The 24,581-nt window shown below is 52.3% G+C and overlaps 1 protein-coding gene across 7 annotated transcripts in view; it reads right to left on the bottom strand.

Annotated features, from left to right (window-relative positions):
* Positions 1–2,087: 2,087 nt before the first annotated feature.
* Positions 2,088–24,581, bottom strand: part of TRAF2 (TNF receptor associated factor 2) — a 25,143-nt gene continuing 2,649 nt past the window's right edge. For 4 of the 7 annotated variants that reach the window (XM_053281901.1, XM_053281902.1, XM_053281899.1 and 1 more), the window contains exons 2-11: positions 21,894–22,108; positions 20,845–20,923; positions 18,048–18,146; positions 12,163–12,324; positions 8,783–8,857; positions 7,417–7,491; positions 5,709–6,068; positions 4,564–4,741; positions 3,787–3,935; positions 2,088–3,188 (exon numbers count right to left, since the gene is read on the bottom strand). In XM_053281901.1, the coding sequence (XP_053137876.1) occupies positions 2,970–3,188; positions 3,787–3,935; positions 4,564–4,741; positions 5,709–6,068; positions 7,417–7,491; positions 8,783–8,857; positions 12,163–12,324; positions 18,048–18,146; positions 20,845–20,923; positions 21,894–22,081 (1,584 nt within the window). In that variant the 5' untranslated portion in view covers positions 22,082–22,108 and the 3' untranslated portion in view covers positions 2,088–2,969. Of the gene's footprint in view, positions 3,189–3,786; positions 3,936–4,563; positions 4,742–5,708; positions 6,069–7,416; positions 7,492–8,782; positions 8,858–12,162; positions 12,325–18,047; positions 18,147–20,844; positions 20,924–21,893; positions 22,109–24,581 lie in introns of those variants that run through there. The other 3 variants (XM_053281903.1, XM_053281905.1, XM_053281904.1) reach the window with 3 other exon arrangements.

Below are 24,581 nucleotides of genomic sequence, written 5' to 3'. Positions count from 1 at the left end.
TCCATGGTGAGCAAAAGTGGAATAAATTATACAGAATCAACTAAACACACAGAGAAACCATGCACAGTTGGACAAGCTGCCAAGTGTCGCTTTCCTTGGCACAGAATTGCCATGAAAACAATCACAGTGTTCACAAGGAAGAGGCCTCCTCTTGGCAAAGGGGGTTGGCTCTCCTTCATCCACACACATCCCCGAGACTGCCTTTCCACAAAGCAGGCCCTGGAAAGGATACCATAAAGCTTGTCATCCCGCTGGCAACCAGCCCCTGCTCTGGTTCAAAGACTGAGCACCTGGCCGAACCATTCCGCAAAGCTTCTGCCACTAGAAACCCAGATCCTGTCTCTGTCTGCACCACACCCAGCTCCGCTTCCAAACAGGTGTCGAGATGTCAACGGAAAGCGGCAGACTCCACAGCCTCGAGTCTTCTAGAAGAGGCCAAGTCTGCCTCGTTTCCCTCCCATGCCTCAACTCCAGCCTTCGGCAGTGGGGCTGGCTGGGTTGGCCCCTCTCCCTAGAGAACAGCTTCCACGCTGCCCAGGACAGCAATCCCTAAACTGTGCTGCAAGAGAGGAGATAGCCCAAGGCTGCCGCAAGACCAACGCATCCAGCCACAGAAGAGGCAACCTGCTAAAACTCGGTGCGATTTACTGCAGAGGAGGCCAGAGCCATCTCTCTACTGAAGGGTGAGTAACTGTGCCATGTATGCATTGTGCGAATGACCTGCCCCAAACAGCAGGCTGCGCAGAAACACAAGAGCGTAGGGAATTCCGATTCTCACACTGAGTGGGTATAAGGAAGGGTGTCCCCAAATCCAACTCATAACGGAAGCAAAGAGTGCGTCCGCTGTGGCCCAGAAGAACCAGCTTCCGACGCAGGACTGAGGGAAGGGCGGGCGGTGAAGACCCACCGACTTTTCCTTCTCTCCTGCAAAAACACGTGTGGCAATCCACTGCCTTGGGTGACTTTAGTTGGGAGGGTGATCTACAGCTAGAAGGGGGAAAGCGAGAGAGGCAAGAGACCTAAACTGAAAGAGCGGGTGGAGAGGATAGAGAAGAGAAAAGATCCTGACCAGTGTCCCCGCTAACAGGGATTCCCTGATGTTGCTGACGACAACTCCCAGAATCCCCAAGCAAAAGCCATGGCAGCCAACAACATTTGGGAATCCCTGTTAGAGGGAACACTGACCCCTGGTTGCACACGAGGGGTCCCTGTGGCCATGCATCTGCACACAAGTGCCTAGATCGGAGGAGAGGCAGGCAGACCGGACACACACAGAGACAGATCGCACAACAGACTAACGGGGGGCTGGTCTGAAAACAGCCTCTTTCAACTGAAAGGAGCCTAAGTAGAAAGCTAAGCCCCCGGGGCTGCAAAAGCCAGCTCTCTTTGGAACCAGATTCCTTCCCCCACTTTCTATCAGCCACCTCAACTTTTGCACCAGAGAGGAAAGCCACTCTCCACGGCTGTGTAGCCCCAAGCGGCTGGAGAGAACTCTCTGGCTTTTCAGAGGGCAAGTCTATTTTCTTCTTAGCACACACACACCACGCCCTACCTAGAAGTCGCACCCCGCTGGAACAGACAGAAACCTCTCCGTCTGCCGCAGAGAGAAACAACACAGAAAACTTCAGCGGGTGGGGTGTGTGTGGGGAAAGGAGCCGGGGGGGGTGGCTCAGAGGCCGCTGGAGAAGAGGCGCCCACCTCAAGGAGGGGCCGAGGCCACACAGCCCCATCTCCACGAAGGAGGCTTTGTTGAGCCTGGGGGAGAGGCCCCCAACACAGGCCCTTAGGAGGAGGAGGAGAGGCATTCCCTGCACAGGCCCATGGCCGTCCAGCGCAGCAGGGTCCACCAGCCCCAAGAGGTCTCCAGTCTGAAGACAGGCTGAATGCCAAGGGGGAGAGGAGCAAGCTGCTGGGCTGGCGTATGGGGAGACCCCCTCCTCCTCCTCCCTCGGAAGCCACGGCTCTCCCCAGCCAGCCCAGGTTCTTCCGTCCAGGCTAGAGAGTCCAAGCTGCTTTGGGGCACCAAGGGTAGCAGGACGGGAGTGTTCTTTATAGAAACGATGGCAGGGTTTAGTAGTAAGCTTGCGTTGCCACTTGGTTCAATTTTATTAGGTCATGATGGGGGTTTTACGCCCAACGCTAGGCACCCAGGACCTCTGGGACGGAGAAGCCTATAAATTAAAAAAGCCTTAAAATAGAGCCAGGAAATCTCTCCCTCCCACCCAGCTTGCATTCCCTGGCAAGGAGCGACCCAGAGGCACCTCGGTGGCACAGGTGTCTTCTGCCGCAGCGGCCCAATTCTATTCTCAGCCCTGCTCTCTTCCGGAGAGCAAGGAGCAGCCGGGGTCCACTCTGGCCGCCGCTTTTAGGGGGCTGAGAACAGGCAGGCTTGGCCCTCGCCCAAGACCAATCCTCACCTGGGCTCCTCCGCTCGGAGGCAGAGCGAGACATCCACCTTCACCGGGGCCTCGGGGAGATGCCCCCCTGCCTCCCCACTGGTCCTCCATCCATGGCGCCGTCCTCCTCTGTGGCTGAGGCCACTTCCACCCAGCCACGCCTCGGCAGCACCCACCCCGCTCCAAGAGCAACCTAGCCAGCAGCAGAAAACCACAGAGCTCCGTTGCAAAAAGACACCAGGACTTTCTCGTGTTGGGAAGTGCACCAGCAGCAGCAGCAGCAGCGATCAGCCTGCCCCCTTTGGGGGGGGGGAAGTTCAAGGGCACCCCGCGGTTTCCGCAGCCGAATCCGCCTCGGACACATTTCGCTATAAACTAATGCCATTCTCCAAGGCCCAAAGGAGTGTCGGGTGGGCCGTCGGGAGGTCCTCAGGCCTTTCCTCCTGGGGCAGCTCGTCTCGCCTTCCCCACACCCCTCCCCCGGGAGGAGGGGTGCCCAGAGGATCGCAGCCCCACCTCGGGTGGGGGGTCTGTGCTCTGCTCTGAGATCCGGGTGGGGGGGGGAAGGAGGCCTCAGAGGCCCGTGAGGTCCACGATGGCTTTGATGAAGATGGTGTCGTCCCGGATGTAAGAGTTCTTGCTCTCCATCTTGTTGATGGGGCAGAAAAGTGGGCAGCCACTGGCAATGTTCATGTCACTGACGGGCCGCTGGAAGGACGAGGACGTCACGTCGGGGCGGAAGGCATCGATCACGTGCTCCCGGTTGTTTTGGTCCAGAAGCATCAGGGTGACCTGTCGGGGGAGGCACAGAAGCCGCGTGAAGGAAGGAGCTTGGGGCAGGGAGGGGGAGAAACCCAATTCGTGGCAGACCGCCCACAGATCAGCATTTCCGTACTACTGGGCGGAAAAAAGTCGACAGCCCAAGCATCTTGGGGTTTCCCCCTCTAAAGTTCCTAGTCCCTAAGACTGAAAACCCAAGCTTGAGAAAACGGAGGTGAAGTCTCACGAACTGGGAGGAGGGATTTCGAAAGGAGAGGACCTGGCTTCCGACCGCACCCCACACACTTCCTTGCCTCTGCCCCGTGGTCAGCAGAGCCAGGGGAAGTGTGGGTAGAGATCCTGCCACCTGTCTCCTGACAGGCAGGCAAGTGGCAACTTGAACCTCGGCAGGACTGCACGAAGAACAGCATTACGCTTTTTATCGTTCTTCAGGATCTAGAATAACCAGCTCCTTACGACACTGAAGGTTGGGGGGTTCAAAAGCACGTCACAGGCGCTGTACACAATGCACTGTGCAAGACCGCCCCTTGCGAGGTAGGACAGAATGATCACCCCTTCTCTCCCTCTCTGAAGCCCTCTCTCCTCCCCCCGCCCCACACCGCAGACCCACCTTCTGGTTGAAAGGCCACCGCAGGAGGGCATCGCTGGGTCCTTTCATCACCACGAAGAACAGGGAGAGGTGGGTGCCCCGCCCCGTGCCGTCCCCGTTGAGGTAGATGCGCAGGCACATCTTGTAGCCGTATTTGCTTGTGTAGAAGGCTGGAAGAGTCCCAAGGAGAAGAACGCAGAGCATCAGGAGGTGGACACGAACATGGGGGGCACCATGCCCCCCGAATCCTCCCTCCCTGTTATATGAAGCTGCCGGATGCAGAATTAGCCCAGCACTCTTCACAGGCAGGAGCACCCCAAGGCGGGGGACTCTCTTGCCTGCCTCGTTCCTGGCAGACTCCGAACACGCTGCACAAAATACGGCCAGAAGCAAATAGGCTCATTCAGAGCACATATTAAAAACAAAGATTAGAGGCCAGGGCATTCATAAACCTGACGACAGATGAGCAGTGACAGGCATCCCTTTCAAGCTCCTAGTCCTCATGGCGAAGTCAACAGGAGGGGCTGGGAGGGGCTGCCAGTGGCGAGAGAGGGACACTTCTCTGGCCCTCCCCCCTTGTGTGTGGGGGGGGAGAAACACAATTTGTGGCAGACCGCCGTCAGGACCACAGATCAGCATTTCCGTTGGCAGCCCAAGCATCTTGGGGTTCCCCCCTCTAAAGTTTCCAACAAGGAGCACCGGCTGATCACCCACATTTCAGGGTTGCCGGAAGCCCCGGGTGTAGAAAGGGCCCACCCCACCCCGCTCTATTTTTGGAGGCAACTTTGGCAAGGCCACCTGGAGAGAAGACGGCAGGCGAGCGGCCAGCGATCGCCTCCTGGCGCTTCCGGGCAAAGTCGGTGATCTTCCAGATGAAGACGCCATCATAGGAGGAGGCCTCCATCTCCTGGATGGTGCGCTCCATCTCAGCCAGGGCCAAGTCCTTCAGCGCAATGCTCCTCTCCAGCTGCCGGACCTGCAGCAGGAGAAAAAGCACGTTCGGCCTCCGAATACTCTCCTCTCTGGCCAATCACTCACCCACCCACCTCCGTCTTCAGCACTCACTTTCTTTCCCCTCCCTGGGGAAAATCCATTCCCAAGCTCACCTGAATGCCTGGCACTCCTTTGCCCTCCCCACACCCAGGGCTCTACACCTGCGTGTTCTGCACTACAAAAACACGGAATGCTGCAGCCTAAACAAACCCGGCAAAGAAAGCAGGATCTGCATGGGTTTTGCTTGCACCGATCAGGAGGAAGGCGACAGGATCGGGTGGGGCCCAAACGACAGAACCTGTAGTCGCCATGTCCTCCAGGATTCGACAGGTGTAGCAGCCTGCACGCTTCCAAGCACTCTTCTCAACCCAAAGGACTAGAAACTTGTTTTAAATTTAAGAGGAGCAGGCCAACGTGAAAGCTGACACTCTTGGGGAAAGGAGTCCAGCAGCTTTTTAGCAGAACAGCCAAGCAAACACGGTCTCACTCCTGACCTGACCGTAGTACAATCTCAAGTGCCAGGGAGCCCTGGGGCCTGGGAGTTTAACTGTGGCACCTAGACCAGGATATTCAGAGGTAGTAGTAGTTTAATAAAAACTTTATTCGTCCCAGGCAGCCCCGTTTCCAGGTTGTTTGAAAAGGGGGTGCAAAAGACAGGGCTGTTTACTATTCCCCTCCACAACGTCTGTCCTCAAATCCATTAGTTCTGCCAAGTGCCCACTGTCTGGCTCCTAAATTCTGGGGCTGGCTGCTGGGTTTTCTTCTTCTTCTTCTTCTTCAAAGAGGTTTCTGTCCAGGCCTGCCTCAGCAAGCCTTGCGAGGAGGGCCACCTGCATCATCCCTTCTGCTTTCCGCCCAGAGCCCAGCAACCCTGAGCACACCCTGCCATTCTATGGTTCGGCCCCGCCCTTGCACCCAGACAACAGGGAGCAAAAAGCTCAAGTCCAGACCTTACTGCTGAGCACCTCCATCTTCTCCTGGTCCAGCTGCAGCTGCCGGTGGCAGGCCTCTGCGGCCAGCGACACCCGCTCCACCTCGCGGTTCAGCACGCAGACGATGTTCTCGAAGGTGACGGTCTTCCTCTCCAGGGCCTCGCACTTGCCCAGCAGCTGCAAGGAGCCGGAGAGCTCCGACTCGGAGAGCAGAGGGTTGCCACCCAGCAGGCCGGAGCCGGACTCGGCCGACGGGAGGCCCGGCAGGGGCTGCAGCTTGTCCGACTCGGGCCCGAGGCTGAGCACAAAGCTCAGCAGCATGTACAGGTGCTCCCCTAGGCGCTTGCTTTCGTGCTCGGGGAGCTTCTCGTTCTCCACCTGTGCAAGAGGGAGAGACAGGCCCCATCACTTTTCTCTGCTAAGGTGGGGAAGAAGACTGGCTGCAGAGAGCCCCACTTAAAATGTCAACCGGGAGAGGCACAGAAGCCTCTTAGGGAGCTGCCACATACCGAGTCAGGCCCTTGGTCCATCTAGCTCAGGACTGTCTACACTGACTGGCAGCAGCTCTCCAAGGTTTCAAGCAGGGGTCATTCCCAGCCTGGCCTGGAGATGCTGCCAGGGAGGGAACCTGGGGCCTTCTGCATGCAAAGCAGAGGCTCTGCTAATAAGCTACAGCCCCCTCCCCAGGAGAAATATATTTTAGCTCTCACACGTAGTCACCCTTCCAAATGCAAACCAGGGCAGACCCTGCTAAGCAAAGGGGATTTGCTTCTTTATGTGGGTTAAACTAGCAGGCCATTAAAAACTTGTATAATTGAGCACAAAAGCAAAATTAGGACTGGTAACTTAAGAGGTCCTGTTGACATCACATTATCTGGAGTGTAACCACGGTGTGGATGATTTAAAGTTCTTTGCTATTGAAAAAATGTTTGCATCTGGCAAGAAAGGAATGGATCCAGGAATCAAGTTACCCCAAAGTGAAGCATTCTGGATTTCCCATTTGAACACCTTAGTCCCAGTATGGACTCAGTGAAAATTGGATTTCTCATCCTTTTTGTAAACAACAACAACAAATCTAGGTTTCTGGCATATGTCTATCAAATACAAATGCTGTAAGTCTTCAGAATCAGCATCCATCACCTTTAAATCTTCAGTTACAGAGTTATAACTTAGTATAACTTTTATACTGTGGACTGTATTCTCCTCACAAGTGTATCTTAATGAGGTACTATCTCAGGTCGAATCTTGGTTCCATTAGAAGTTGAGTTATATTGCTTCTTCTGTCCATAAAGAAGACCCACATCAACAGTGCTTGTTATACATTCTTTATTATGCAGTGGGGGGTCTTACTGCTTCTTGCACGTTTGGAAGCAGCCAGCTCCCGAATATCGGGTGCAGACGAACATGGTTTGGCCTCCTCTGACAGCAGCAGAGAGGAGGGCTTGCCTTCACCCCTTGCCTGTGGGCTCCCCAGAGGTGATCTGGTGGGTCACTGTGGGGAACAGGAGGCTGGACTAGACAGGCCGCCTTGGGCCTGATCCAGCAGGGCACTTCTGACATGACTCTGTCAGCTTTCTCTCTGGGAAATTTGCTTGGCCAGCGAACAAGGAGCTCTTTTGGCCAACTCTACGCTCCCATCCTCCCTCTTTGAAGAGAGGCATTTTCACGTTCGCTTCCCTCTGCCTCGGAGGCACGGCACACGCGCCAACTAGGGACAAGCACTTACCACCTCAGGGCAGCCGATGGGCTGGAACCGGCAGGGTGCTTTGCATTTGCTACAGGTCTTGACGTGGTCTTGAAACTGCAGAAGGGAGAGAAAGCAGCAGGCTAGGAAATGAAGAGCCAGACCCCTCCCCATCTAGCCGAGGGACACCCACAGAACGCTTCCTAGCCGACTCTGCTTCCATCGTGAAACTCCAGGTGTGTGTGTGTGGGGGGGGGGGGGGAATCAGCGACCAGACCCTGCCCAACTGAGCTTCTAAAGGTGGGTGCCTTGTGGGTGCACAGGCCATGCCTGGGGAAACTCACTCAGCCCCAGAGACCGGGAGGGGACCCATCCATGCTGCTTGGTGGTGGTGGTGGGGAGAAAGGTGCTAGAGAAGTGGTGGAATTTATGCTGTGGAATTTATGTAAGATAGGCAGTGTATCCAACAACAAAGATAAGAACAGTATAGTACATCCAGTGAAAGAACTATATATATACACACACACCAGCAGCACTGCGATAATCACACTGTTTCGAGTGTCTTTTTCAAGTATTAATGAAAGTTCATATATGGGAGGCTGCAGGATCTTCTCCTGTGATGTGACAATTCTCTTCAAAGGTTTCCAAAAGTCACATCACAGGAGAAGACCCTAAAATCACAGGAGACGATTTTAGTGATGTCCTGGGAAGAATATATGAACCTTCATTAATTCACTGGATACTGTTCTTATGTCTACATCTTTGTTGTTGGATACAATGCATAACTTATTTATCTATTTGCCTTATATGATTCACTCCTATCACCATGGAGAGGGGATGATTCTATTTTCAATATAATCTACATTTATATATTTACTGGGGCCATTGGTCTCTGTTAACATCATTGGATCCGTTAGTTTGCTTCTTGGATTCTCTTCTTCAGATCCTTTATGCCGTTTGTTTGGTGAGAGTTTGAGAACCCCGGCCTCCAAGCAAACATGACCTCAGCAGTTGTCACATCAGCCAGTGTCCCCTGTAAGGGATTCTCTGATGTTGTTGACTATGACTCCTATCATCCCCCGCTGCTATGGCCTTTGGCAGGGGATGATGGGAGTTGTGGTCAACAACTGGGAATCCATTATAAGGAACACAGACAGCAACCCAGCAAGGAAGGCCCGGATTGTCCCCATATTGTGGGGGGAGAGAGAGAGAGAGGGCAACAGAGGGTTAACGAAATGAGGTCCCTACCAGGGGGACTCGGAGCACCAGTCACATCCTCATCCCCTTGTGACAGCCCCAGGCCCCAACATGAGGAAGAGGAGGAAGCAGGGATCAGCTGTACTACTTGGAGGATCTCTTACAACAGACTGCAGACACACAACCCACCCACCCAACAACGCCCAGTTACCTTCTCTCTCGGGATCTTCTTCTTTCCGCAGCCATCACAGGTGAGAGGAAACTTTGGGCACACCTCGTCATGAGCCTGTCCCCAAAAACAAGGAGATCCTATAAGGATGTTCTTAAATACTGAAGCACAGACCCAGTCAAGTCGACAGAATACCAAACGCTGGAGACCGACAGGCGGGGAAAGACCACCACCTTCACACCTAGTTTGTGAGACCAGAAGCAACAGGACACCACTGGAGACTCAGTGATTGACCAGACAGACCTTGAGCCTAATCAGGGAAAGGAAGCCTCTCGTCCTCATAAACAGAGTTCTGTTCAGGATATATCCTCTATATTTGTCTGTCAACCAAGAATCGTTGTCAATTCTTTCCCAGTGATCCTACCTGCCACTGCGCTGAACTGGGTGCCTTCTAAGCACCCACTTCTATTGGCACTAAGATCTCTCAATTATTTTCAAAACGGATTTCCTGCCAGAAAAGGTCCAGAATCCCACAACTGAAAGGGGGTTGGGGGAGAAATGAAGTCATTTTGGCCTCCTCTTTTACACACCCACACCCACACCTATTCAGAGGGTAGATCAGGAGATGCCACCCAGGACTCTAAAAAAAATCTCCTCTGGGTTTGGATCCTACAGGCAGCCAGCTTATCAACATGGACACGGAATTTCAGAGCACTGAGACCACACACACACACACACACACACACACACACACACACACACACACACAGTTGCCTTGGTGACCCATGTCGCATCCCTCAAGATCTACTAGTCAATCAAGAAGGATCAACCAACTGAGAGATCTTGAGGGATTCCCCAGTGATTTGCAATAGATAGGCAAGGACTTCCGACGCCCAACAGGTTAACCACAAGGGGGGAAATGGATTCTCCTCTGGCCTTCGGCTAGTTCTCTGTCTCTCTACTGTGGCATCCCTCGCCTCTAAAATGTGAGCATGAACGGGTCGCCTTCGACCAGATCTCTGTGCAGTTCTGCAGGCCAGTTCTGAGAGTTCTGCATTTGAATCCCTGACCTGCAGAAGTGCTATCCCAGCATAGGGCACAGGTCAATAGCAATACTGAGCCATCTTTTTGAACCCAACACTGTCCCCTGCAGCTAGGCCTCTGCACCCCCTTAGTGGAACTTGGGGTCCTAGTAAACCAATATGGATTCTGCAAGCCAGACATCTCTCTGCTCTGGCTCCGGAGGAACCCCGCCCACCAGGACCAAGAACCGTAGTGATGGTGGTTTGCAGAGCGGATTATCCGGAGAGGCATCACTAGTCTGACATTCTGCGGGCTGTCTTCAACCGGCACAGGAAACTGAAAGGGCGAAATGATTAACCCCTAGGTTGTTTCCACTGCTTCGCGGGCGAAGAGCATCCAAGAGAAGGGTTGCCACTCGAGTGGCTTCGGACGGCAGAGTCTTCCCACTCCACCCACCCTGGACTTTCCGTTTCCTTTTCTAGTCACCTCTTCCCAGAGTACAAGCCTCATTTTGGCCAGGGGAAGAGAGCAGCCTTTAAAAAGGGCAGCCCACGCAGAGGAAGCCGCCAAGCCAGAACTCAGCCCACCAGCCACGGAAGGCTGCCTGCCCACGGCTCCCCACGTGTGCAGGGTTTTTTTGACCTCCGCTCTTTTCTTCAGTTCCAAATCTCGCCGCCGGTTGCTTGCTAAGCCACGTTGGGGCAGTGAAGCAGTGCAAATATTTGAAATTGTTCAAATATTTGAACAATGAGGCAGAGTTCCTGGGAGGAGGCTGCAACGCCTAACTGGTGAGCCACGGTTAGCGAGCCCTGCTCTGAAGGAACACAGGCAGCTGCCATATACTGAGTCAGACTAGCTCAGACTAGGTCTATCTAGCTCAGTATGGTCTTCACAGACTGGCAGCAGCTTCTCCAGGGTTTCAGGCGGGAGTCTCTCCCTCAGCCTTATCTTGGAGATGCTGCCAGGGAGGGAACTGGGAACTTTCTGCTCTTCCCAGAGCGGCCCCATTAACCCCTGAGGGGGATGTCTTATAGTGCTCAGAATTCTGGTCTCCCATTCATATGCAACCAGGGTGGGTCCTGCTTAGCTAAGGGGACCAGGCATGCTTGCTGCCACAAGACTAGCTCTCCTGCTGGGCCAAACACCGCTCTCGTCCAGAGACTTCTGCCCACTCTTGCCTCTATCCTCCTTCAAAACAGAGATCCTCCTAGCGAGAGACCAGGCCGTTAAACAGCCCCTGAAGCAAAACACAATCCCGAGAGGTTTCTCCCAGCCAACCAGAACTGAATACAAATCCTACAAGCCTCAAACCGAAACCAAACTCCTCGAGAGATACCCAGTTCAAAACAAGTGGCTCACTCAGCCCTCCACGGCATGGGAAACCGCTTCCTGTTTGTTATCTGGTTGTACTCTGTGCTTGTAAAGCCCTTTGCAACATACAGAAATAAACCGTTTCAAAAATAATAAACGTTTTTCTCTCACACACACACACACCCCTCAAGTACACCATCATACAGGAAAGCCTGCCTTTCAAGACACTATACTTTGCGTGTAGAATTAGATAAATGAATGCAATTTGAATGTAAAAGCTATTGTAAAATCCAATAAAATTTAAAATGCAAAAGAGAGAGAGAGAGAGAGACAGACAGACAGACAGACTATACTTTGCTACGGCTGCTGCTTGGTGTTTTATGTATTATTATTCTTTATAGTGGGTTATTAAATTTTTAAATGGAGATTTTATATATATTATCTACACTTTTGTATCTTAATTATGCAGAGTTTTAAATTTTGAGGTCATCTGTGCCTTTGTATTTTAATTATTTTATTTATTTTTGCATTTATATGCCGCTTTTCAGGTGAACCTCCCAAAACGGTCTACTAAGAACCTAAATAAAAGGACAATACATCGAGCCACACAGACATTTTCACATGGGCTGTCTTCTCCCCTCCCCTCCGAGCAAGAGTGGGGGGGGGCACTTAAGCTGGGACCAAGGACCTGGAAGGCAGCACCTCTTCAGCCTGTCTCTCTTTCTTCTCCCAATTATGCATTGTTTTAATTATACCGTCAACCGCTTTGAGCTTATTTTAATGAAAAGCAGTATATAAATCCAATCAATCGGCACTGTCTAAATCTGGAAAACGGCAACAACAAATCACGTCTGATGTAAAGAAAGCAAGCCGCCTTTTAAAATTAATTGCGGGACTTGGATTAATTCGGTGGTGGGAGGCCGAATCCTGCCCTTCTCCCACACGCCCCTGTTCACCAGATGGTCTGTTCTGGCCTAGTCTGACCCTTGCTGCGGCAGAAGCGTGTCCCAAGATGGCGGCCACTCCAAGATGGCGGCCGCCCGAAGTCCTGGGCTCATGGAGCGCCGGGGAGCAGCTCCGGTGCGTACCTTGATGTCAGGGAAGTAGCAAAGGACTTTGCAGTATTTGCAGTTGAGGCTCCTCTTGGGACACTCCCGCTCCGCGTGGTGCTCCTTCTCATTCAGTCTGACCATCGCCTGGCACGCGGGGCAGGCCACTAGCATGAAGGGGCAGCTGGCCTCGTGGCAGCTCTGTGGTAAAAGGAGCAGCACACTTCAGTACAGCTAGACAAAGAAAAGGAGAGCTGCATCAGGCTGGTACGCGGCCACTGGCCCGGTCGCCCGCGGCAAGGAGGAACCGCCCAGGGGTGGCCAAGGCGGGCAGCCTTTTCAGATGGGAAGGGGCTTTTTCCCCCCTCCCCAAGCCACCAAGGTGGCTCCGGCCAAGGCCTGCCTGACTCAAGTCTGCAAGCACAAGAGACGTTTTCAAGGGCTGGTCTTTTATGCACAGGGATGTTGAGGACATTACTAGTAGTAGTAGTAGTAGTAGTATTTATATGCTGCTTTTCAACGTGGCACAGCGGGGAAATGCTTGACTAACAGGAAGAAGGTTGCTTGTCAGAATCCCCACTGGTACTATGTCGGGCAGCAGCAATATAGGAAGAAGCTGAAAGGCATCATCTCATACTATGCAGGAGGAGGCAATGGGAAACCCCTCCTGTATTCTACCAAAGACAACCACCGGGCTCTGTGGTTGCCAGGAGTCGAAATCGACTCAATGGCACAACTTTAGCTTTACTTTCAACCAAAGTTCCCAAAGCAGTTTACATAGAAAAGAATAAATAAGATGGCTCCTCTGTCCCCAAGGGGCTCACAGTCTAAAAAGAAATATGGCAGGTACCAGCAACAGCCACTGGAGGGATGCTGTGCTGGGGTTGGATTGGGCCAGTTGCTCTCCCCCTGCTAAATAAAGAGAATCGCCACTTTAAGAGGTGCCTCTTGGCCGAGTCCAGAGGGGTTTGGGTTTCCTTAGCTGTCAGCAGCCAGATCAGGGCCACAACCTCCAGATGAAGGGGGGCCAGATCCCCAAATGTTCCACTTTCATTAAATGCAAAAGGCTGACCTTGGTTCCTTTTGTCTGTGAAGTTGTGTGGTTGGTTGGTTTTTTGGGGGGGGGGGGGCGGGGGGATGCCTAGGCAGAATTCAACCCAGCTGCTCATAAAGAAATATAGTTCCTCCTGCCTCTTAGCGTTCTGTCCAAGGACTGAAGGTGGCGGAAAACGGCCCTGGTCCACCATTTCCCCCACTTTTGCAGGAGTGTTGTAATTTCACTACTATTTAGGGCCGTGAAAGAACCTTGAAGGTCTCAAAGCAAGCTGTCTTCACATCCCGGCTGTTCCGCAAAGCAGTCCCACTCCTTCGGCCCCCTCTGCCACAACCCTCTATGGGTCAGTTTGTGGTAGATCAGTGGGGCTCCTCTGTAGGGAGGCGGGAAAGCAGTGGGGGGCCTTTGCAAAATGGTCCCACCACCACCAGAAAAGTCAGGCACAAGATCCAGACCTTTTCCCCACTGAGATTTGAGAGGATACAGGACTGACCTAAAATCCGAACACACCATTTTGTAGACCAGGGCTGGGCAAACCGGGCCCTCCGGCTCTTGCTGGGGGCTGTGCGGCAGCCGGAGGGCCCAGTTTGCCCATCCCGGATGTATAGGCTGGCTCCGCTGCTCCGACCGGCAGCGGCTTCCCAAGTCCTCATACAGAGAGGAGACGTTCCCGACCGGAGCCCCTTCCGAAGACAAAGCCACAGCCTCTCCACACACGCAGCCCCTTTAACAGGGTCTGCCTCTCGCTCCAGCTACTCCGACGGGCAGCGGCTCTGCGGGATTTCAGCCTCAGGAGTCCTACCCAGCCCTGCCTGGCAAGGCTGCCGGGAATTGAACCTGGGACCTTCGGAATGCAAAGCAGGGGCTCTCCCGCTGAGCTGCGGGCTCTCCCTCCTGAAGAGCCCGTCTTTCCACTTGCTGTGTGTGCTTTGCACCGAGGCGAGGCAGGGGGTCCTTTGCAGGGCCAATGCTGACCCCGTGCCGTTACGTTGGCTTTAAGAGAGGAGGGCTGGAGGGGGAGAGAGGAGAAGAGAGGAGAAGAGAGGAGAGAGCAGCCCCCACAGAAGCTGCCGGCGGCAAGGATCACCTTTGGTTTCCTACTTGCTGTAGGTGTCTTGCTGGGGCTTTCCAGCCGCCCACTTGCATGTCTGAAACCTACCAAAACCAAACTCCCCCACGGCTGATTTTTATCAGCCGAGGCGATTAGGAACTCTGCTTGGCGACGCCCCAAAGCAGAGGCTGCTGCTCAGAGAGGAGGAGGTTTCAGCCTGGCTCACACACACCCAAGGAGACCAGCTCAAAAGGGGCCTCATCCAACCAGAAAAACGTCTTGCCTCTGAGGCTGGAGCCGTCAAGACTAGTAGCTAGTCATCGCAACCTTTTATGGGTTGGCTCCTTCTACATGAACCTGTCTGCACCCTAAAATCCATGTCTGAGTCCCCAGCTGGCCATTTCAATGGGGGCACCCCACTTCTCCAGTGCCCCCCTCTCCCTGCACCGGCTTCCTGCTTGGTGCCGAGTCAGATTGGTTGGGGCCGAAAACCTTTTTATTTGCTCAGGCCTTCAAAGACGTCCCCCACTCACTCCAATTCTGTTTGGAGGCATCATTTTTAAAACACTGGGTCTTGATTAATTGTTCACAACTTTTGGGGGGGAGGGATTTTCCCTCCTTCAAGACGGAATTTACAAATCCCAAACTGTCAGTGGACAAATATCAACCTCCACACGGACTGCAAACGGGCACAGATCAAGGGCTGCGGCACAGAACAGCAAGAGCTCCAGCCGAGGTCTTTGTTTTTAAATGCAACCCCGTCTCTCAGTTCCTCATTGAGCCAAGAACGTGTCCATCCCAAGAGCGAGGGGGAGAACTTTTACTGCTTCAGTTTTAAGCACGCACAACCTAGTGAGCGAGGGACGGGGATGTAGCCGCCCACTGCATCCAAGAGTTACAGAGGGGGCAGGCGGGTGGGGGGGAGAACAAAACAAAAACAGCGCACATGGAGAACATCTCTGAGCCTACATTAAAGCCTCTGGACATATCAGGAGGCTTCCCACAGCCGTAGAGAGGCCTCCTGGGGTTTCAAGAGAGCTCATGTGCTTCCCTTTGGCCCCCTCCCTGCAAAGTGAAAGCAAAAGCGGACCCAGACTCGGAGGCTCAGGCCGGAGGGGCAGGCTGGGGCCCACTTCCTCTTGCCTCCCACCCCTATCGGGTGTCAGGGCAGGGAGAGCGAGCGAGCGAGCGCTCCAGGTCTCCGGACACAGAAGTGGTTTCTTCCTTATGCACTCAGGACAGCCTCTCGGGCTGAATGATGAACAAGCTTTTAGGGACTTTCCAAGAGGCAGCGTCTGAGAAAGGCTCTGCCAGGGACTTTCCGAAGCCGGGAAGCTGACGCCCAAAGCAATGCAGCAGGCCGCCAGCTGCAGACGGGGCCAAAGCCAGCTCGGCTGGAGAGGAACCAAAGGCAGAAGAGAAGACAGGTCGAGCGGAGCGTGGCATTTACCCCACACCAACTGAAGAGGGGCCTCCCCGCTTGGTTCTTTTCCTCCATACAAGGGGGAAGGGAGCCCTCTCATTCCAGAGCCCCTTTCAGGTCCCCGTTGATTCTGGAAACCTAGCTGTTCTCATGCCCTCCACTGGTATGGAGGAGAGCTGGTCTTGTGGCAGCCAGCATGAATCGTCCCCTTTGCTATGCAGGGTCTACCTTGGTTTTCAACGGAATGGGAGACTCCATGTGTGAGCACTGTGAGAGATTCCCCTGAGGGGGATGGAGCCAGAGCTCTGGGAAAAGCACCAGCCTGCTTGCCTGCAGAAGGTTCCCAGTCCCCTCCCTGGCAGCATCTCCAAGAGAGGGCCGAGAGAGACTCCTGCCTACAGCCCTGGAAAAGCCATTGCCCATCTGTGTAGGTGATGCTGAGCTAGATGGACCAAGGGTCTGACTCAGTAGAAGGCAGCAGCTTCCTATGTTCCTACGTACTGCCTACTATGGATTGGGTTAGCAGCACAGAGAAGCCCACACCTGCTAGAACAGACCAAAAGTGACCCACCAGAGGCCCCTGGGAAGCCCACAAGCGGGGGGAAAGATGCCACCTGCTGCAGAACATCCCTCCAGCAACTGGCAGCCCGCAGTAGACTGCCCCTGAACGCAGAAGTTCCATTCAGCTGTAACAGCCACTGAGAAGACTTTTCCAGCTCCATGGCTTGTTTGGGCCCCTTTTAAAGCCAACTAATTGGGAGCAGCAGATTCCATAAATGAGAGGTTCTCGATCTTGGGTTCCCAGATGGTGTTGGATGGCCAGGGGATGATGGTGGTTGTTATCCATGGGAACATAAGAAGCTGGCCTTATAACAAGTCAGACGACTGGTCCAGACAGCTCAGTATTGCCGACACCGACTGGCAGCGGCTCTCCAAAGCATCCCACCTGGAGATGCTGCTGCCAGGGAATGAACCTGGGACCTTCTGCATGCCAAGCAGAGCAGAACTACCATTCTGCTTTTCCTCCATATTCTCCCACTGAGCTCTGGCCCCATCTCCTGAGGGGAATATCTTGCAGGGCTCACACGTAGTCACCCCTCCAAATGCAAACCAGAACAGACCCTGCTTGGCAAAGGGGGCCATTCCTGCTCACTACCCCAAGGCCAGCTCTCCTCTCATCCAACATCTGGGGACCCAAGTTCGAGGGACCACTTCCATAAGTTAATTCTCCACTGTGTGAAAAACGTCAATCACATTTCCTGACTCTCCAGATCAATTTCAGTGGGTGCGCCAGAGAAATGGAGCCCAACTTCTCTCCGTTCCATTTCTTCTCCACGCGCCACACGTTTTCCAGACTCCCACCATGTCCCCTGTTCAATGCCTTTTGCCTAGATTAACGAGTCCAAATGCTTTCGATTGTCCTCATGGGGATGGTGCTCCAGCCTCCTGATCACCAAACCGAGGGCCTTCGACACACCAACTCAGAGCCTGAGCTACACCCTCTCCCCGAGGGAGGAGTCACCCCATCCGTCCTGACCCTGGCTCTGCCGCCTCTCGCTGGACGCCCTTTCCCAGGACCCTCAGGGACCGACTTGAGAGCAAAGGAACCACCTTCCCGTGAGGGAGGGCCATCTTCATATGCCAATATGACTCTCAAAAGAGAAAACGATAAATTGGGCATTTAAGGAGTCAGGACGGTGGCGAATGCACTGCAAACTGCAGACATCACACAGAGCATTTGCCACACACACACACACCAACTCACACAGCACAACGGTAGCTCTCTCAGCCTCCCACAGACACAACAAAGACCCAAAATGTTCAAGCAGTCATCAGCAAGGAAACACAACGTTTACAGTCAGGTTAGGAGGAGAAAAACACAGGACCTGGCATACTCTGTGCTAAAGACATTCGTAAAATGCAACATCCAAGTCACCCAAGTTCTGCACCTGGAAAAGCTGGATTCCACCACTTGCATCCATGATGCAAATTAAAACACACATGGAAAATTGCCTCTTAGTTTGAGTAGCTGATGCGGCTTCTGCTAGACATGGAGAGAGCAAAGAGCTCTGGGGTGTCTTTGAACTACTGGAAACCTTTATCAGATGCTCCTCTGGCTCCCAAGATCTCAGCAAACTTCGCTCACATTTCTCAAGCGCATCTTCGGTCAAAAGAACTAGAAACTTGGCAATATTTTAAAACCAAAGAAAATCCCCAGATTCATATGAAGCTGAATTCTACAGCCAAGACTACATTCTGTGCTTTTTAAAAATAGACATCCACAGAGCGCTTGCACACACGGGGCTCTGGGTAAACAGTCCGTCCTGAGTCACTTTGTCAGCTCACACCCTCCGTTAGAAGGAAAGAGGAAGCAGAAAGATGAGTATGATCCTTACCTCATATTCTTTGATCGTCCCTTTCCACGTGCAACCCTCATTGACACAGATCGCCAGAAGACTCTCCACTTCCCGTCGGGCTGCATTGTCTGGGAACGTCTCAAAAGGGGACACAAAAGAGAAACAAATTTATATATACACGCACACTAGTAAGATGGCCTTGCAGTTTGCAAGCATCCCTCCTGTAGCACGCAGCGGCTGTGTGCACGCTCCCTTGCCTATGGGCGAGCTGATGACCAGAAGAGCTACTTGGTTTTGAGCAAGTAAGAGTGTCGCTGCTCAGAACCCCTGAAAGGACAAACATGAGGAGACTGAATAGAACCGACAGACAACGAGATCTAATGCAATTGGTTTGTGTGTGCATTACGATTTCTTTAGCAAGTATCGTGGAAATCTGACATGGATAGAAATCCGGTGAACTGACACAATATAGAGTGTCTGTTTCTTCATCCTTCTGTGAATGCCCGAACTTCCTGTCTGTAAGAGTCCCCCCCTCCAAAACTGCCAAAGTTTGTCAGAAGGCATTATTTCCCATGCTTTTCCAATGGGAGAGTCTTTCTTCATTTTCCGGGAAGCTAATGTTTTTTTCTGGGGGGGTGGGGGTGGGGGTGATTCTTCTTGTAGTGTGGGTGAAGTCTGGAACCTATCTGCCAAACGTCACGTTTTATATTGCGTAGTGTGATCTGGGAATTTCATGCCAGTGGATACGTAAGTGAGGCCCAAGCAGTGATAGAGAGAAAAAGATACACACAGCCAAAGAAGTGTTTAAGGAATGAGAAAACGGTTTCTTCTGGTGATGGCAAACTGGCAGGGGTGGGTGGAAAGATTCCCCACAACCTCTGGATGTTCCCAAACGTGTTATGCCAACGCCTGACCCAGTTCCTGCCACGTTTGGGTTGGGGGCCCAAGACAGAGGCTGCGGTACTGAGAAGAGGAGCCCTCTTGACCCGGAAGCTTTTATATGGGCCAGTACCTGACCCACTCTCACCTATGGGCATGACACAGGCTCCCTGCAGCTCTCCCCTTGGGCAGGAGCAAAGCCAGGCTGGGAGTGAGTCAGCTAAGCCCCCACTCTAACATCCCAGGTTCAGGACCTGCTGCGGGCTCGAGCCCTGACTTTTGGCGAAGCAGGATTAGAATAACTGGCAGAGTAGGGCCTAGCAATGCCAGTTAGACCAGCAGAGTCGGCTCTCTTAAGGAGCTGCTGGGGTGAAGCCAAGAAGGCCCAAGTTCACATCTGCCATGAACTCACTAGGATGCCCCAGGGCAAGGCTATCGTCTTGCCAACTGGGCAAAGGGGCGCCTTTTTAACGCAGCGATTCTCTTTGTTTCACAAGGGGAGAGCAACTGGCCCTATCCACCCCCAGCATAGCATCCCTCCAGTGGCTGTTTCTGGTGTCTACCTTATGTTCCTTTTCAGATTGCCATTCGGTTTGTTTGTTTATTACTTCTCTATGTAAACCGCTTTGGAAACTTTTGTTGAACAGCAGTATATAAATATTTGTCCATCGCTGTTGCTGTTATCAGCCTCAGCCCCTTTCCCGTTTGTCAAACAGAGACCACACCAAGACTGACAGGGACTATACCAAGACAGTGTGGCATAATGGGTAGCGTACTGAGCTATACTTGGACTCCACTACTTACTCGATCGGCTTTGGGGGCGATCTACGGACTCCTGGCAACCCAGCAAGGGGGCAATCAGTACTTCATGCCACTTTCCAGAAAGGCTTTCTTAGCCAGCCTTATCTGCCCAGACTTCCTCACTAACCCGGGAAGCCTGACAAAGGAGGAAGCATCCTCCTGGAATTGCCTCCAACCCCTCCAACCTTCCTCCCTCTGGTCACGCTGAGGAGCGAGATTCTGCCATTCTGCCAGGAGCCCTGAGGTCCCTTCATCCAGATCAGGTGATATGAGCCTTTGCCCCTCCTTGGGCCTGAAACCTCTCTCAGCTCCCCTTTCCTTAAATCCAACCCCCTCCTCTAAAAGCCTCTTTCTCTTGCCCGCCTGGGAACTTACACAATTAGGACTCTAAGCTAAAATGCCTCACTGTGGTAGCAAGCATGACTTGTCCCCTTAGCTAAGCAGGGTCTGCCCTGGTTGCATTTGAAAGGGAGACTTGATGTGTGAGCACTGGAAGAGATTCCCCTTAGGGAATGGAGCCGCTCTGGGAAGAGCATCTAGGCTCCAGGTTCCCTCCCTGGCAGCATCTCCAAGATAAGGCTGAGAGAGATTCCTGCCTGCAACCTTGGAGAAGCTGCTGCCAGTCTGTGTAGACAATACTGAGCGAGATGGACCTATGGTCTGACTCAGTATATGGCAGATTCCTATGTTCTTATGTTCCTATTTTTCACTTCATTTCATTTTTCAGATTTATATCCCACTCTTCCTCCGAGGAGCTCAGAGTGGAGTATATGCTTATTTTTATCCTCACAACAACCCTGTGAGGTAGGTTAGGCTGAGAGATACATGACTGGCCCAGAGTCACCCAGTGAGTTTCATGGTCGAATGGGGATTCGAACTCAGGTCTTCCCGGTCCTAATCAAACACTCTAACCACTACGCTATGCAATATTAATATTGCCCTAACCACATCTCTCTTTTCTTTGTACCTCTCCCTACAATAAATATTTTTATTTTTGAAACTTAAATCTTGTCTCAGCCCAGTCATTTCTTGAGTCCAAATGTTTGCACAAATTAAAACTGACGTAGAGCTGCCCCTTTAAGAGTTAATTCCCCCACAAAGCCCGAACATTGGGGTGCTGACCAAATACCCCTGGAGCAGTTCTATGAACACTTACCGAGTTGCTTTCCAAGATGGAAACCCCTGGTTCGTATATCCCTTCCTGGATACAGGCTGCGCACTTCTGAGGCCCCGAGCTGAGAAGGAAAGGAAAGCGGTCACAACAGCAAAACAGCAAAACAGCTTCAAGGTGAACCTCGTGGTCAGAGCCATGCCAACTGCAGAGTCTGGAACACTACGCCTAGGAACAAGTTAGCCTCATATACACAATTGTGGGAAGGAAAAGGCACATTCAAATGAGATATTTCTTCAGGAGTTAAATTCACAGACACTCAGCTGGGACTGAAGCACAGCTGAAGAGAATGTTAGGCAATAAATACTTCCTGGTTATGAACTCTTTCGGGCCTTCAGCTGCTGACCTTTGTGGTTACATGACATTTGTCTGGAGAGAAAAACCAAAGAAAAGCCCTGCTGAATCAGGCCCAAGGCCTATCTAGTCCAGCCTCCTGTTTCCCACCGTGGCCCACAGGCAAGAGATGAAGGCCTGACCCCTCTCCTGCTGTTGCTCCCGAAACTGGTATTGAGAGGAATCTTGCCTCTGAGGCTGAACATGACCTATAGCCTCCAGACTAAGACAGCCGGTCTTGTGGTAGCAAGCATGACTTGTCCCCCTACCTAAGCAGGGTCCACCCTGGTTGCATATGAATGGGAGACTAGAAGTGTGAGCACTGAAAGATTTTCCCCTTTAGGGGATGGAGCCTCTCTGGGAAGAGCATCTAGGTTCCAAGTTCCCTCCTTGGCAGCTTCTCCAAGATAAGGCTGGGACAGATTCCTGCCTGCAACCTTGGAGAAGCCACTGCCAGTCTGGGTAGACAATACTGAACTAGACGGACCTATGGTCTGACTCAGGATATGGCAACTTCCTATGTTCCACTAATAGACCTGTCCTCCATGAATTTATCTAAACCTCTCTTAGGGGTTTTCTGTTTCTCTGCAGTGTGTACATATAATTTTATAACAAAGTCGATAACAAAAAAGGAAATGGGTTCCCCACCACTTGTGTGCGTAAGCCAGGCCTTGCTCAATCCAAAGCCAAAGCACAGTTACCGTATTATTTTCTTCAGGCAGCAGGAGCAGTAGCGGTGCCCACATTGGGCCTGGAACGGACGCCTCAGAATATTCTTGCACTCTGAGCACAGGTATTTGATCTCCAGTTGGGACCCCAGAATCTCCTTTGGAAACCCCGGCTGGTTGACGTCCAGAGAGCCGGGGGGAGTCGAGTTGGCTGCGGCCATGTGAACGTCCACGTGGCTGTCAAGGCCCTAGAAGAGAACGCCATGCTTTGGGTCGACATTTAAGCTCTGTTTTTAAAAAAAACAAAGACAAAGACGGACACAAGGTTTATCTGCAGGCGACCTTGACCACATCCCACACAAGGTGCGTGTTTAGGACTCCACAGAGATCTGCCAACAGCTCATGCCACGTTCCCGCAACTGAGGCAACAGAAAGCGTTGAGGCGTTGCCCGGCGGTGTCACCGCAGGAGTGCCAAAATCACCATCTGGGGAAGGCTGCCATTCCCGAAGGCAAGCAAGCGGAGGCCCGCAAGGCTCCGAAGTTCAGTTGTCTGGCCAGACCAGCTCAAATCACTGAACTTGTTGCCAAGGGAGGCATTTAGGGGGCTGGGTCCAAAAAGCTCAGAGGCAATCCCAGCTTCCAACAGCTTAGCACAGCCCTCCTCAGACTCATCTCCACCTGCGGTGGAATCTGGAGTGAGCTGGATAAGACCAAAGCCCCCAGCACGATCTTAGAGCCCAGCTCTCATCCACTTGCCCTGCCCGGATCGTGATGGAACTTGGAATGCCCTGATGATGGCCAGGAAACAGCTGACTGGTGTCACGGGACTCCTCCAAGACGGCTGTGTACAGCTCAGACCAAAGACCAACCATCAAATCCAGGACTGCTCAACTTCGGCCCTCCAGCTTTTTTTTTTTTTTTTGACTAAAACCCCCATAATCCCCAGCCACAGTGGCCAATAACCAGGGATTATGGGAGTTGTAGGCCAACATCTGCTGGAGGGCCGAAGTTGAGCACCCGTGCCCTAGGGACATCCTTGTGGTCAATGATGTTCATTCGTGGTTTCTTCACCATCTTGGCTGCCCATACTGTTGACCCAGAAACTTTCCCTGTTAAAGAAACAGGCACGCCTGTGGTCATGTCCTTTAAGGATGCCCGTCAAAACCGACTGTGTTTTTCTGCAGCTCACTGTTCTAATCCAGGGATTAGGCTATCCATCTGAAGCAATTGCTATTGTCCAAAGTGTGTTCGCTGACGTAACAGATGGGATGACTCCAACTACTATTCCCTTCTTTACATTATCCATCTTTTTCTTTTTTCTTTTAGATCACTTATCAGAGCAGCAAAGAAAAATGAGGGGCAGAGGAGGTGGGAGAGGCTGAGCACCGGGGTCTGGCCCATGCCGGATAATACAGGGAAGCGGTTCTTTTAATCTCTCTGTTGCTTAGACATTTGCAGGCTGTGCCTTCCCGACATCTGCTGTGCAAGGGCAGAAACCAGTACACTGACCAAGCCATTTCCTACTTTGCTGACTTAATAAGGTGGATGGACTCACTTATGGCAGCCATGAATGCACCACTGAGTGACCTTAAAGGCCAAGTGGAAGACAGATCATTCTGGAGAGAATCTATCTATGTGGTTGCTAAGAGTCGACACTGACCTGACAGCATTTAATCAGTCAATCAATCAATCAATCAATCAGGTCACATGGCTGCACAGAAGAATGCACATGTTGCATGCGAATAGGAACACAGAAAGCTGCCCTATACCAAGTCAGGCTATTGGTCCATCTAACTCAGTATTGCCTATCCCGGGACTACTCAACTTCGGCTCACCAGCTGTTTCTGGACTACAGCTCCCAGAATCCCCAGCCACAGTGGCCAATGGTGAGGGATGACAGGAGTTGTAGGCCAACATCTGCAGGAGGGCAGAAGTTGAGCACCCTGGTCTACACTGACTGGCAGTGGTTCTCTGAGGTTGCAGGCAGGAGTCTCTCTCTCAATCCAACCTGGAGATGCTGCCAGGGAGTGAACTTGGGACCTTCTGCATGCAAAGCAGAAGCTCTACCACTGAGCTAGATTCAGCCCCTCGCTGAATCTAAAGAATTTCAAGTAGCAGGTCTCTGTCCGAGAACCACAGAGCATCTCCCTAGAGAGTCAGTCAGGGTGGACAGGTAAAATGTGCTCTCTATCTCTTGACAACAGACTTTTACATCCCAGAGGGATAGCCACAAGCAACAGAGGCTTGGAGCATCTTAGAGAGACCAGTACATTTATTGTAGTGTCTGCTTTCAAGGACTAAAGCCTACTGAAGAGAGGGCTATACTGCCAAGTGGCCTTACAGAGTCATCGTGAAATTTGTTGAGACATGCAACACTCTGAATGCTTGCAATGCACCATATAAAATATTATCACCTGCCTCTCCATGGCTGACAAATAGCACATTTCCCATGTCGCTCAACCAATAGTACTATGGATTCCAAAAGCTTGCATGCTTCCACAGCAGGGAATATCGCTTTAGCAATACCATCTCTTATTCTATTAGCAGAACCACAATCAATCAATAATCTATGCAACCAAGATTAACCTGCCGTCCCATTCTACCTTATGGAAGGGTTCTGTGTGACTCAGAAGCGTATACACCAAACAACATGGTCCATTACACACAATTTAGATCACAGAATCCAGAGACCAAACTCACCAGTTTATGCCCAATGCCTA

Source organism: Hemicordylus capensis, chromosome 17 (genome assembly GCF_027244095.1).
Source record: "Hemicordylus capensis ecotype Gifberg chromosome 17, rHemCap1.1.pri, whole genome shotgun sequence".
In the NCBI taxonomy this organism is placed as follows: domain Eukaryota; kingdom Metazoa; phylum Chordata; class Lepidosauria; order Squamata; family Cordylidae; genus Hemicordylus; species Hemicordylus capensis.
This window is presented reverse-complemented; position numbering and strand designations above follow the sequence as displayed.